The 14,796-nt window shown below is 46.0% G+C and overlaps 1 protein-coding gene across 2 annotated transcripts in view; it reads right to left on the bottom strand.

Annotated features, from left to right (window-relative positions):
• Nucleotides 1-13,967, bottom strand: part of LOC144137567 (ribonuclease P protein subunit p40-like) — a 66,652-nt gene extending 52,685 nt beyond the window's left edge. For both annotated transcript variants that reach the window (XM_077669492.1, XM_077669491.1), the window contains exons 1-4: nucleotides 13,786-13,967; nucleotides 10,075-10,216; nucleotides 6,371-6,439; nucleotides 417-512 (exon numbers count right to left, since the gene is read on the bottom strand). In XM_077669492.1, coding sequence (XP_077525618.1) covers nucleotides 417-512; nucleotides 6,371-6,439; nucleotides 10,075-10,216; nucleotides 13,786-13,899 — 421 coding nt within the window. In that variant the 5' untranslated portion in view covers nucleotides 13,900-13,967. The remainder of the gene's footprint in view (nucleotides 1-416; nucleotides 513-6,370; nucleotides 6,440-10,074; nucleotides 10,217-13,785) is intronic.
• Nucleotides 13,968-14,796: the final 829 nt, after the last annotated feature.

The raw sequence follows: 14,796 nt of genomic DNA, 5'->3' as shown, positions 1-14,796 counted from the left end.
ATGGCGGCGCTTTAGAATGTGTGCAATTAGAAGAGAGGTGGCGCGGGGGAGGGGGGTGCTATGGTGCAAAAAATTTCGAGCGGAGAGGGGGGGGGAGCAGGCCCCCCTGGGCCCCCCCTGGGTATGTCCCTGCACCACAATTTCGTAGCTTCGCTAAGCCATTAATAGTGTGCTACGCTGCACCAAGCTTTCAACAGGTTTGCACAAATGAACTGACACAGTATAACAACTGACCCGGTTGACATTTTCCTTGTTTCTTTCCCAGAATAGTTACACAGGGACTTTATCCAGTTCAAATACAAGTAGATCAGCTTTTCTTTTCATGCTTCCACTCCACACGCCTTCTTAAAAGCTTAGAATTCAAACAAGACCTTTCTATAACCTCTGACAAAAGATTGATAAAAAAATCATCCTACCGTAAACACGATGCTCCTTGGAGCTGCTTGTCAAATGCGAATATTCAAGGCCTGTCCCGTGAAAGACGTCCTCTTGCAGAGACAGCCAAAGTTGACCTGAAAATTGTGCAATGCAAATAAAATCAATGATTGTCAAAATTATAAAAAGGAGGGGGGAGCGGGGGGGGGGGGGGGGGGGGGGGGGCTCAAATGTTTCTAACCACATTATATATAATGACAAGGTTGGTTCCTTTGCCTTGTTACAGATGTGTTTTGTAGCCACTTTAATACAAAGCAGCTACAGAAAAGATCTATGAGGGTGTGCGAATAATTTTTAGTTTTGCAGCAAATGCAAAGTGAATATAAGTTGTTCGAATAGCTGCCCATCAAAGCAAATATTTTTGAATCGTAGCAAATATTAAGCAATTTTCAATAGGAAAACTCAAATATACAATTACTCAAGCACACTTCCCTGACGTAGAAAACTAAAAGGCTCATTTAAAAGGGTTTGCGTAATTTTCCTGTGGAATAAAACAGGCATGAAACAGCTATGCTGCTGCTGTTAGCTTCGTTGGGGACTGTAATTTATATGGGGCAGCTTTCATCTGCCGTGGTGACCTCAACCTCAAGAGCATCAGTGTATTAGTGTAATTATAGGGTGTAACTACATATTCTGACAACTATTATTAACACCATTCCCTCATGAAAGGGTATAAATTGCGATTTCGATTCCAGAAAAAAAAAAGCTTGGTGTACGGGGCAAGGCAAAGCACAAGAAATTAGCATGATACATAAGCCCTCTTAGGCATGCCATCATGGTGTGCACAAGTCCTTCTCTTTACACTAACAACACAAATTTTACTTTCAGAACACACATGAGGCCCGCACACACAAAAATTACGCCCACCTCCCGTCGCGGGAACCCTGGTGTGATGCAACGCATCTCATGGGGGGTTCCATTGGTGTTTTCCATCGTATTGATTACGCTTATAGCAGGGATTCTCACGCGAAGGGGAGGTGGGCGTAATTTTCCATTTTCACCATGCAATGCACATGCAGTACACGTATGCTCAGGTACGGTCTTTATTGCAGGAGAGAATGAGTGCCTTGTGGTCCGTAAAGTGCACAGTTAGGGGCTCGACGATTGCAGAGTGCAAGCGTAACGCGGACGACCGTCGACTGAGACCGTCGGAGCGCGGCATGCCGCTTTATATTCACAGCGCCCGAAGGAGAGGAGAGCGCGGAGAGAGAGAGTACTGCACATGCGCAGCGCCGAGCGCAGCACCGCCCACTGGCGCCTAGCAATGGAGTGAGAGCGCGCTGCGCCGACCTGCAGCTGTTTGGGAGAGAGTGTTCGCTATCGGAGAGAGGAGAGAAGGAGAGGCGCAGCTGTGCGGAAAACGCCGGACAGACGCAGGAAGGACAGAGGGGTGAGCATGAGATGCGTTGCATCTAAAATGTTAAATGTGGGTTCCGAGAATGAATGGAAGGCATTTCAGGCCTAACATAGCAAAAGAGTTCAGACCAAAGTGGACCTAAGTGCATCATAATAAGCCTGTCTGCAAAGTAGCTTTTTCAGGGCAGTGTCAACGCCTTGTTGTAAAGAAAGCCTTATGGTCCTTTCTTGGAGTAGGAAGTCTGCGTTTTGGTCATAGCAATGATAAGTTCACTGTAAACAAGCTTCCCATTAGATGGAACGCTGCAGTCACGTTCCGTCGTGGGTGCTGCCTTGGCAGTGAGCGATGTTCCTCGCCTACTTGACTTGGCTACCCACACGGCTTCTTTTCGCACTTGAAGCCAAAATCAACGAATTTTACATTTTATTTTTTTGTTTGTCTTGCAAAAAGCTTCTGAATAATCCCTGACAAAGAAATCATTTTGGAACTCTAACAATTCACCGCATTTAAAGGAGCCCCGAAGACAAAATACAAGTTTGTTTTATTCGAAAGATTTCGTGTTTTATAGTGCGCCCAGCGCTTCTCCGGATAGAAACGATGCTTTATTCACTGAGAAATTATGCAATTGAAGTTAAAATTTTGATTTTCCCGCTAAATCGTGTGTTTTCGTGTTCTGCAATGACATCACAGGAACCGATCGCTCTGCAGCCTAGGGTCCCTTGACTCACGCGTCCGTCGTACAGAGTGGAGACACATATGCGCTGGCGCCACCATTTTTGGGTCGCTCGCGCGCCGTCGAAGGAAGTCATTGCATCAAAACCGCGCTAAAATTGTCACTGCAACGCAGTTTCCTGGCGATGTTTGAATCATCTTACGTGTTTCGCGTTGCTGGTTCTCGTGGGAAATGAAAAGAACAATGTGTTGAGCACGTTGACCCAATTGCAGCGGCACGGGACCGTTCAAAGGGTGTCACTACCCTGTACGGCAGTACTGCGTCAAGGTATTCTACTGCAACCTAGATGGCGCCACCATATCGTGGCAAGCCGTTTTCTGCCTTTGGTTTGTTTTTTACCGTATTTAAACCTCGCTTGTTTTTGTTCTGGGAGAAAATAATCGTTTCGTGAAACAGTGCTCGCTCGGCAAATATGTTCCCGCAAGACACCGTTGTTTGCATCAATCGGCCAGTGTCGTCTGAGACAACCCCAAAGCCCTGCAGTGCTGTGCAGCTAAACCAAGCATAGGGCGCGCAGTACCAACAGCAGTACGCATCATATGTTTACATGTGCTTCCGTAACTTCCACTGTTTGTCCCACCATTCTTATTGCTTTAAAAAGAATGTGCCCTAAATTTAAGCACAAAAAGCTCGTTCTGCAAGCTTATAAGCTCAGCCTAATTTGCGTTTGCTTTTGCCGGCCTCCGCCAATCGCAGAGCAGGCTCGAATGACATCATAGGTTCAGTTGCGGGAAATAAACTAGTGGGTCGCATGGCCATTCCCTTTTTTCCTAATTATACAGCTTATTTGAGCGAAGTTTACGTTAAAACTCGTGTAAGTATGATTCTAACGAGGACGTCTTTTGAATGAACCAAACTTGTGTTTTGTCTTCATGGCTCCTTTAAACAATCTTTTGCAATAAAACTGATGCCTTTTTAAAGCCAAAGGCAATTTTTTAGCCTGTTAATGAGCCACGCCAAGGACAAGTGGAACGTGCCTCCCTGGTACATGATGGAACGCTTGCTAAAGTGCGACTTGCCTTGACAGTGGCTCCAGGTTTCCCTGTGGTATATATTAGCATGAAACTCCATGGGTTTCGTATGCTGGTACATGATGCCAGCCCCACTCAAGGTGTTCTAGTCAACATTTTCTAGATAAGAATGCCTAGCTGCATACTGACACGGCCTCCGAGCCACTGGTTTTCTGATCAAATGACGTGCGACGCTGACTTTTTTTTTCCAACTTTGCCCATAACTTGATTAGAAAGCTGGTACTATGGCTGTCAGCTGGCTTCCTTATCTCGAGGGCGTTGATCGGAACACCTTTGTGAAAAGAAAAGCGTGGCCTCCGCGATTTGCTGCCGGCGGCGCGCCGTTGCTCCGGCCGTCCCATTCGGCGCGGAAGCAAGGGGAGCGGTGTAATTTTGCTAACTCCGACACACGCCGCGAGGCGGCGCCGTTAGCCTAAGGTTGAAGCGAGGCTCGTCTGGCTGACGCTGCCTGCGCTTTGAGTTGTAAATCAGCCTTCGTTGTCGCGTCTTCGGGATAGAAAACTTGAATATATAGTCTATGTGTTTTGACTCGATCCTACAAGTACAAAGTTGTTTAACGTATGTTGTTTAACACCCACGATTGCCTTTGCACGCAGCTTTAGTGGTCGTTTACTTGAAAGGTGAATGCCGAGAAGGGTTCTGTCATCTCAGGCAGAGTGAATGCCAGCGTGCTGATTTCTTTTTTCGCTGTTACATCATTTTCGCGCGATATCGCTGCGCGAAAATATGCTTTTTTATCCCTTTTAAGTTGTTTCGAACGCTCTGGGTATCCATTGTGTGTGTGTGTCTGTGTATGTGTGTGTGTGTGTGTGTGTGTGTGTGTGTGTGTGTGTGTGTGTGTGTGTGTGTGTGTGTGTGCACGCGTGCGTGCGTGTGTGCGTGCATGCGCGAAAACAGCGTAATACCGATAAGCTCTCGTGTATTGTTTATAGGCAGGCGACTACGATAGTCAAATAATCTGTTAGGCTTCCACGGGTACGAATCAATGATATTTTTGCGTTTTATTTAATATGCTTAGGGGTTTCAAGTACCTACTGCAATCACGCTACCAAATTATTTGCCGTGAGTGAAAAAGTCATGATATTCCGCGATGCCTTTCATATCGCTATCGACTCTACATATGTATTTTTTGGAAAGACTGTTTCTGAATTTCTAGATTTGCTTATTTGTTGTCTGTCATGACATATTAAGGGCATTATTTTTTTCGGTGAGCAGTTAAGCTGATCACTAATATCTGTATGCACAACATCGGCTGTAAGTAAGTCATTCTGGATATTAGTGAATAAACACATCAAGTGGAGAACTATACCAATCGTAACTCGGGTAAAGATTTTTATTACATTACTTACACCACGTCCATTTATGGTAGACTGGAAGTCTCTCTGTACGTTTGTATATGCAAGCATGCATGCCAATAAACGGCACCAGCACGTTTACCCTGCCTATTGCGGAAAAAATACCGACAGCCATTTGGACAGTATACACTTCAGATGCTGAAGTATACGACGTCTCTGTTAATAGTATCGCGGTAAAAGTTACGCCAAACGTTTCAAGTAGTGTTGCCATGTCATCTACTTTATCTGTCAAAGACAGCACGTTTAAAGGAGAAAAAACGAAACGACATAGGGGCTATTTTCGTGTTTACTAATGGTTGGGTTTCGGTCGGTTGAATTCCTATAATTTGGTTCTTGCTTGGAACGCACGGAATATGCGTTCCGTGCGTTCCAAACAACATGTACGAGATTTTTAGAAATAAAACCGGAAAACATGTGTTTTGGAACCATGCGTGACTACAAAAAAAGAATACTGCTGTGCAATGAATTCACTTATGCAACACACCGGGCATAGTCTACGTCAAAAATTCAAAGCACCGGTAACTACCCTAATGGCACCAGTAACTACTTCTACCTTTCACCTGCACTGGTGTGCGGTAACTTTTTTATTAAACCTCGCACACAGGCTGCGAAGGCCGAGTTTTCGTCCTCTGCACCCACCCGCGCCAGGGAAAACGACCTTAGGCTACGCGCGCCGCGGTGCGGCGGAAAACGGCAAAACGGCCTCTTCGGAATTACGCTCTCTCCGGGCGATTGGAACGGCCGGAGCAACGGCACGCCGCCGGCAGCAAATCGCGGAGGCCACGAGAAAAGCATGATGACGCAGCTGGCTCAAGAGATGGATCTGAAGCGCTAGCCAAAAGCAACTTCTTTTTGTAGCTTAGCTGCACGTCAGCGGTGTACTGCGGGAAAGACCCCGGCGCCACTGGTGGAAGTAGCTTATTTGCATTTTTGAACTCGGAGATGCTTCAACAATGCTTGAAAAATTTTCTAATAGTGCTATTCCATTCAAATCCAAATTAAATATCGTGGAATCCTTTTCGACATTTGAAAGTTTCGAATATTCACCCACCTAAACTTTTACATGGAAAAGACATTCCAAACAACTACAGCTGGTGACACACATGACACAAGTCAAGCCGCTTCACCAAAACGAAAGCGGTAAGCATACGTGGGGCAAGAAATCAACGCATAACTGGTACCAGCAGTGTCCTCGTAATTGAAAGTACACATGGGATTGCGCTTTGTGGTAGCAAATGTCACTGAAGAGAGGCGAGACAAAAGTAAACACTACAAAAATGTTTCCTCGAGCTGCCCTGCTGACAACGGGAACAGAAAGGCCCAGCAGACGCCCCATGAGCAGTGCAAACGCGGGAAAATTTAGTCTAATAGAGCAAGCTTAGTTTGCACTCACCACGAAAGGGCTCGGTTGAGCAATCTGTAGCTGAACCGTTAGACAGCACTGTCAAAGCTGACTCACCTGCTGGAGTCACGGCCACGCAGTTCCCCTCGGACATGCTGGTGTTGATTGACAACAGGTGCAGCTTCCCTGCGGTGTCACAATGAGCAAAGACAACAAACATTTAACAGCTGCGAAGCACCTTTGCCTCATTTCTTGCAAATCCAGCAAAAGGGATTCTTTTAGGTTGTAAAGACGCATCCCTTTGGACGCCACCAAGCTGCCCAATTGGACACCAGGGAGGGTTGTCACTACGCAACTTCCACATGCTGTCTGAATCAAAAAACCTGAGCAGCTTCCTAGCAACTCCCTTTGGTTTTGCTCTTTCTTCCATCTTACCTAAGGTCGTTCACCTAAAATCCTTCACAGACCCATTACAGTGGCTCAGTGGCTAAGGCATTGTGCTGCTGAGCCCAAGGACGCAGGTTCATCCCGGCCGAGGTGGCTGCTTTTCAAGAAGAGGTGAAAAGAAGCAAGAACGCCCTTTTTTCGAGATTTTGGTGCACGTTAAAGTTCCTCAGGTGGTCAGAAGTAATCCAAAAGAGCCCTCCACAGTGCACCTTATAGTCTGGGTGGAGCGTCGGTGCATTAAACTCCCAAATCGCAATATTTCTTTCCCCAAATGCCTTCTAAAACAGCACTACAAAGCCTACACCAAATGCCATACCACACTGGCTGTGAGATGTGCCTCTGTTCCGACCTTTTACCTTCTCCCCAAGAAGGTCTATACGGGTACAGCACGTCAATGCACATGAGGAATGACAGCTTTGATTGATTGATTGATTGTTGGGTTTAACGCGCCGACGCAACGCAGGCGATGAGGCGCGCCGTAGTGGAGGGCTTCGGATTAATTTTGACCACCTGGGGATCTTTAACGTGCGCCGAAATCTCGTACACACGGGTGTTTTTGCTTTTCGCCTCCATCAGAAAAGCGGCCGCCGCGGCCGGGAATCGAACCCGCAACCTCGTGCTCAGCAGCGCAACGCCTTAGCCACTGAGCCACCGCGGCGGGTGAGGAATGACAGCTACACCCTAACACAATAACCATGCAGCTAGAAGAATGGAAAGTCCCTCACTGGTCTACACAAGTTATGCCGTTCTGTTGACCAGTCATTGAGCAGAGCTGATCGGACTGCTAGCTCATTACGAGCAGTATTTTGGGGGTGTTACTGGCGAAAGAGTGCTTGCAAACGCAAAAGTGAGACTGCATCATGCTCCTCACACAATGATGCCGTACAACAACAAAAACAATTGTGACAACCACCTTGTTCCCCCTTCCTCTGCCCGTTCCGTAAAGCATCAACTTACCAGCATAAGCAGAAAAATGCTGCCGCATCAATCGTATTCTTCGATGCAGACCAGAGTTCATTTGCACCGTGACAACTTTTTCCACATACACGCAAAGATTGCTACCTGAAGGCACTCCTTTGCTTCCGGTCACTCTTTGGGGCCCCTGCACTGTCATCTGTCGTGCAGTGAACAGCAGTGCTACTGTGGGCCCCACTAACGTAAGCGAGCATTTTTCTCACTCAGAATGCAAAACACAACCCATTGGAATGACGACAGCAGCTGCATTGGTCGCGTCACAACCCTTCACAACCTTCCAACATGCCGCTTTTTCTTTTTTCTCTCCCTCTCTTATAGTGGGCATTAATTTTCTCAGACCGTTTCCAGATTGTTCAACACGAGATGTGGCAACTTCTCCCAAAACCACAGGACCAGCACAAATCACTTTGTCTGAAATTTTCCTACACGCACTTCGCGCAGTGCTGCAAGTGACAATCGAAGTGCCCTTCACTTCCGAGATTGAAAACCCATTCTTGGCATAGCAAGAGAAGACTTGCCGTAAGCTTTCCGAGCTGAGAAATAGTACAAAAGCGCCCCTCCCATCACCTCAGAATCTTGAAGTCTAGTTTTGGATGTTCCACTGTGGGTGAATTGGACATTTTTGCAGGCCCAGAATCGAAGGAAAGGTATAGCAGACCATTACGCCCATCCTGATATAACGGGCAGTGTACAGTCACTGCAAGCACATGCAACAAGATTTCACCATTCTGTTTACGTGTAGTAGCAGCAGCCAGCTACCGAGTACTGCGTTGAGACAATCTCTGGCCTGTTCGATATAACACCCCAAAATGCCGCAATGAGTATCTGTGCTCTCAAAGCTAACAGGTGCATGTCTATGACGACCACCTGAAAATGCAGCTTTGACGAAAGCACACACAAAACAAGTCTTCGGGAATCTGCTATGGCTGTACTTGTATTGGTGCTTGCTTCACTGCTTGGTTCACTTGGTTCATAGTGCTTGGTTCACTGTTTAGAGAAACCATGTTCCCGCTGACTTCGCACAGTTGATTTGTTCGGCACACCTTGGTGCAAGGGCATGGAAATTGTTAACCATCTAACACGGATTCACAGAGGCAATTGAGCCCTTTTTGTTTGCTCAGTTTTGGTTCCCAGCCATAAGCGGGCCGAAATTCAGTACATCTGGCTGTGTGAAGCATTACTTTTTCCTCTGTCAAAAAACTTGTCAAAAAGCTCACATGCAGAAAAAAATGCAAAAACTTCCCTTGATAAACAAGAACTAACAGGAGCTTGAGTTAATAGTTATCAAGTTAACGGTGTTTAGCAGTTTTACCCCTCACTTCAGGGCAGAATCATGTTGACTCTCATTATTAAGTCTTTCTGATACCTCCCCTCTTTTGGAATCCCTCAGAAGTCTGTACCTGGAAACGTCTTCACAACTCGCTTTCCGTGACCTTTCCGAACTCTGAATATGCATGAACACTCATAGTAACAGCACTAACCAACACGAGACAAAGAGAAGAGGGCACAAACAGAGCTATTCTCTTTGTCTAGTGTTGTTAGCGCTGTTACTATGAATATGTACCAACTCACCCAATCTTCCGTTTTAGCATGAACACTCGTTCTTCAGAACAAAGCCTACTCAATGAGACTTCAAACCAGGCAGCATGCACTATAAGTGCTATTAAATTGCAAACTGAGTTTATAAAAATGAGTGCAAGCTACTAGAATGAAGGCCACGAAAGCAATCCTATAGGTCTTTTTGGCATAAAAAAATGGGGGCAGACATCATTTAATGATTTAAATCAAACTTCTGATTGATCGATTGTGGGGTTTTAACGCGCCGACGCAACTCAGGCGATGAGGCGCGCCGTAGTGGAGGGCTCCAGATTAATTTCGACCACCTGGGGGTCTTTAACGTGCGCTGAAATCTCGTACACACGGGCGTTTTTGCTTTTCACCTCCATCAGAAAAGCGGCTGCTGCGGCCGGGAATCAAACCTGCGTTGTGCTCAGCAGCGCAACGCCTTAGCCACTGAGCCACCGCGGCAGGTTAAATAAAACTTCTAAGAACTTCAGAAGTTAAGCATAAAACTTTAAGATCTTTAAACCCTAAAAAATACAAAATACATTTCGGCCTTGCTACAGAAGCATCGTTCCCAAAATGATAGTGAACAAGGCTTTTGTAGTGAAGTTGATACGTCTCTCGTTGGCTTCAAAGTTTTAGTGTTCCTAGAAGTTTTATTTGGTTGGTGCCTGTATTTTTCGCCGCAGTATTTCGACCCAACCGGACGAGCTTCTGTTGAACCCTCGATTTTGTTTCGGGCCTTTTTTTTGCGGTGCAGAACGCACACGTCTCAACACCTCAACACATGCTAGTCTTCAAAGAGCACACGCACAATGTCTTCCAGGCCAGTTCACCTTGTCTCGCAAAGGTCTGCACAAAGTCCCAGGAAACCAGGTCCTTGACAGGCATGCTCTGTACGACGTGGTACTCCTGGGATACCATCCAGGAATTCACGTCCTCCGGAACCTTAGTCATCCCTGGAAGCACCAGCTGCACCTAAAAGGTTCAAGGGGGGCAAATTACAAACCAACATACCTCAGGAACACCTCACAGCAACATTTAAATTGAAAAGCATTATGCATAAAACTGAGTTGTAGGAGCAGAAGCTTTACATGGGCAAGTTGGTTCAACATGCTTGAAGCACTGGGGGCCACATGTCCAAACACTGTCAGGGTGGAATTGGAGTCCCATGTTAGAGAAAAACCACGTTCATACGCAGGTCCAGCGAAAAGCAAAGTATTGTTGTATCAGTAAGTCTTTCCGAGGGAGAGACAGAATTTCCGGTAGCAGGAGACCAAAATGTAATTAGTGAGGCTTTGGGCTCAGGCCATACCGTTCTTTTTTTTTTTTTTTAATGAACATCTATAAAAGTGCCGCTTTGCCTGCAGTACTTGCATTTATTTCGTGCTTTTTTTTTTTGCACCTTTAACTGATTTCACTTTGAGTAGGAACTTTGCTCTCCCTTACAGACACCTCCTCCCTAGCTAGCTCTTTACTAGACAACCACAAGGTCCACCACATTCATTTACAGCCCAGTGATGGCATGCTCTGCCATTGTAATGGCCCAACAGCGCATCAAATCAAGCAGCACTTTCTGTCGCACTTGCAAAGCAAACCAGTCGGTAAAGTCTGTCGAGCTAAATGATTTTATATGGTGGTGTGACGAAGAAGCAGACGGCACAGAAGACAGACAAAGGTGATCGGGTGAAGAAACAAGGCTAGCCAAAAGTAGACAGCGCTATCCACTTCTGGACTACACCACCAGAGCAGCTGAACACTGGTTCGGAAATTAATAGGAAATTCGGCGTGCTTTTAAACACAATGCCCTCAATGCGCACACGGCCATACATAACGTACAAGCTGTTTCCAATTCTAGCCTCACTCCCTGTGCACCTCCTTGCCCAAAACACACAGCAGACATAAAAAGGAAAGCTGCACATGTTCACGCCTGCACATGCATGGTGTGATTACACTTTGTACGCTGCCCCACGACAACAGCACTACCAAAAATCTGCGCCAACAAATCTAGTGGACTTGTGTCTCGCACATCTCAGCATGACATCAGAAACGCCAAAAGTTAATGGCCCACTTTTTTGAGCTGTCGGGGCTATCCTTGCTCAAGCTTGTATACGTTACCACTCACCAATTCCAAAGCCAAGAAAATATTGCACTGTAAGTCAAATATTGCAACGTAACCAAAAATGCTTGGCAATTGAGTACACAACCGAACACCTTAACAGAACAGATCTATGCCTTAATGACAAATGTAAGTCTTAATGCTATGTACAGAGTGGCAGTGTGCGTGGGCCATCACATTGTGCTTCAATGGCTGCCTGGTCATTTGGGAATAGAAGGAAATACAACATCTGATGCAGCTGCCAGCGCTGGCCACTCTCTGCGTAACACAACACAGCTTCCTTTCTCTCGCGAGGATGGTTGCGCTCTTATCTATAGAACTCGATGGAGTGAGCAAATGTTAAAATGAAAGGACCCTCGCAGTGGATACCCACCTCTGTAAGGCATTGACCCTTTCTGTGAATTCCGTGTTCCACCTGACCTAACCGAAGCGTCTGAAGGTGCATTGCATCGTTTGTGTCTAAACGTGGCTCACACCCGAAGATTCAAGTCTAAAATAGGGTGGGAGGATTCACCACTGTGCCCCACGTGCGCTGTGCGCGAAACTACCGAGACTTGTTGTGTATCTGCCCCTAATTAGCTACTGTGCGAGCAAGAGCAGCTAGTTGCCTGTCTTGTGTACGACGTGGAGCAAGGCTTCAGTTGCATCACTTTCTTGGACCCTGCGCCAACAACAATGACTCATCTTTAGGGACTAAAATTCTGCAGCATTTTTTGCGGGATTGTGGACTAGACAAAACTCGATTTTGATTGATTTGATTGCAGGGTTTAACGCGCCGACGCAACGCAGGCGACAAGGCGCGCTGTAATGGAGGGCTCCGGATTAATTTGGACCACCTGGGGACGTTTAACGTGCACCGTAATCTCATACAAACGGGCATTTTTGCTTTTCACCTCCATCAGAAAAGCGGCCGGGAACCGAACCCACTAGACAAAACTTTGTAATTCTTACATTGTGCGCATGGCTACATCTGTACGTGTTTGTGTCGTCATGTACGTTTTTTCTGCTTTTTGTTGTTAGGCGCACTGCGCTTCCTAAGCACCATTCGCTCAACTTTTTTGCTTAACTTTATTTAAAGTTTTTTTTCCTTGCATTTCTTTGCGGGCCATTTCTTATTTAACTTTTGTTTTCTCTCTAATTGTTGCCTTCCCTATCTCTCACATTCACTTCACTGCATTGTAATCAACCCCATCTGGCGTAGCAAGCACTGCCGCTAGCAGAGATGACCCCTCCAGCCCACATTAAAGAGTTCTCTCTCTCTCTCTTAATGCTACGTCTTGTGCAGGCTCCGCTGATACGATGCACAATGTCATAGCTAGACATTTCTACCTTGAAACGTGCACGGCTAGATGGAGCGAAAACTGGTGAATTAGTTTAGGCTTAAAGAAGTGCGAAAATGCACAAACGATTTGATTGATTGTAGGGTTTAACGGGCCGGCGCAACGCAGGCGATGAGGCGCGCTGTAGTGGAGGGCTACGGATTACTTTGAACCACCAGGGGATCTTTGACATGCGCCAAAATCCCGAACACACTGGCATTTTTACTTTTCGCCTCCATCAGAAAAGCGGCCACCGCAGCCGGGAATTGAACCCGCGACCTCGTTCTCAGCAGCCCAACGCCCCAGCCACTGAGCCACCGTGGCGGGTGAAAATGCCTGAACAAAAGACTGAAGTTAGTTTATACCCCAGCATTTTGTCCGTGTCTTTTTCCACCTTCTTAAACATAAACATAAACCAACTCACCCACCTTTCTGTTTTGATGCTGGTGAATTAGGTGTACAAGTTTTTTCCAATTATGTTTTTTGGTGAACGGTACATACTGAATCACGCCACTGGCAAATCACAGGGTAAGAAATTTCTCGTTTTTTTTTTCTTTTTCCCCGTCGGTACATGACATATGCACAGACGGCACTTTCGGCAAGTTATTTTGGAGAGGGTAAGGACAAACAAGTGTTTGCGAATCAAAAAGTGACTCAGTTTATCCTAAATAAATATTACGGCTGCACAGCTTTAAAATTGACCCCGAAAGTTGAAGTGAGCCCCTTTTACCCACTGAACATGTATTTATATTCAGATTTTTCTGGACTTCTCCACTGGTTTCCGTGCTTGTTTTACTTGCACTCGTGCTCTGCTCTTTTTATTCGCCATACTAAATTAATACACTTTCACTATTTCACTAATTCCCGAAGGATTAGTGGGCCGTGCGTGCATTCAGGTAGAGAAAAACATTAAAGGCGGCTTACAAACCGCGAAACACAGTAGTGCACCGCGCGGGCATGTCAATTCGCAGCAGCGCAAAATGAGGACGAATAAGAAGCGCGCAGTTTTGGCACACAATATCGCGAAGCGAATGGCACCTCCGACCCAGCGTTGGCTGGAGCGAAGGGCTTCACAGCAACCGGAGCCCGGGAAATAAAACGGTACGCACGGCGTGTATGAAGTTGCAGTTGCTAACGGCCTCTTTCCAGCGCTCGCTGGCATCTCCAAAGTGCGACACACAGACATCGATGTCCCATCGAGGGTGCGGAAAATCTGGCCACATGTTTGAAATTTCGCACGACCGCACGTTGAGCCCACGTGCGCGGACGTTCAAAACACACACATTGTGCGCCAGCTGCGGATCGATTTGACTTGGCTCGGTGTGGCGAATAAAACTTTCTCTATTTTTTTTTCTTTCTTTAAAGCTTCTCTTATTTTTCCTTTTACCTTTTACATGCCACTTTTTTGTCACTAAAAAATAGGCATTATCTTGACTTTTGTTTTGGGCTTGCGTCCGTTTTTCCGCAGCATTTTTGCGGGAAATTTGAACATGTATAACCTCAAGTAGCATTTGAAAACAAAATACCGTATCTCTGAAGCACTTTCAACGTACAGCTACTCAATGGCCATCAGCTTCTCCTGGTACTTAATTACATTCAGCTTTGCAAATCGCCGAGTAACCCCTTTAGCCATTTGTTAGTGAACTGAAAAAGGGAACATAAACCGAAAGCAAACTTAGGTCGGCCCAACGAGCAATGATAGTATAGTGCTAAAATATATATTCTAGGCACTATAATGATAGGAGTAACGGTCAGCGACAGGAAACTATCACATCCTAGATCATGGAGAAAATGCGGGTATAAGATATCATAGTTCTTGAGCTGGCCATAGACGAACTGACAAGGTGGACTACGAGGGTAACAGAATAGACGGTATCGGAAGAAGGGGAAGGCCATTAACTCGATGGAGAGACGAAATAAGAAAATTCGGAGGTTAATAATGGACTTGGGCAGTACAGGACAGGAGCGGGTGGAGGTCAATGGGAGAAGCCTTCGTCCTGCAGTGGACCTAAATAGGCTGTTGTTGTTATTATTATTATTATTATTGTTGTTGATTATGATGATGATTATGATTATGATGATGATGAAATTGTATTTTTGCCAGCACTGAGTCCACACGG

Source organism: Haemaphysalis longicornis, unplaced genomic scaffold, assembly GCF_048455015.1.
Source record: "Haemaphysalis longicornis isolate Haplotype H1 unplaced genomic scaffold, Haemaphysalis longicornis Haplotype H1 scaffold_402, whole genome shotgun sequence".
Classification (NCBI taxonomy): Eukaryota; Metazoa; Arthropoda; class Arachnida; order Ixodida; family Ixodidae; genus Haemaphysalis; species Haemaphysalis longicornis.
This window is presented reverse-complemented; position numbering and strand designations above follow the sequence as displayed.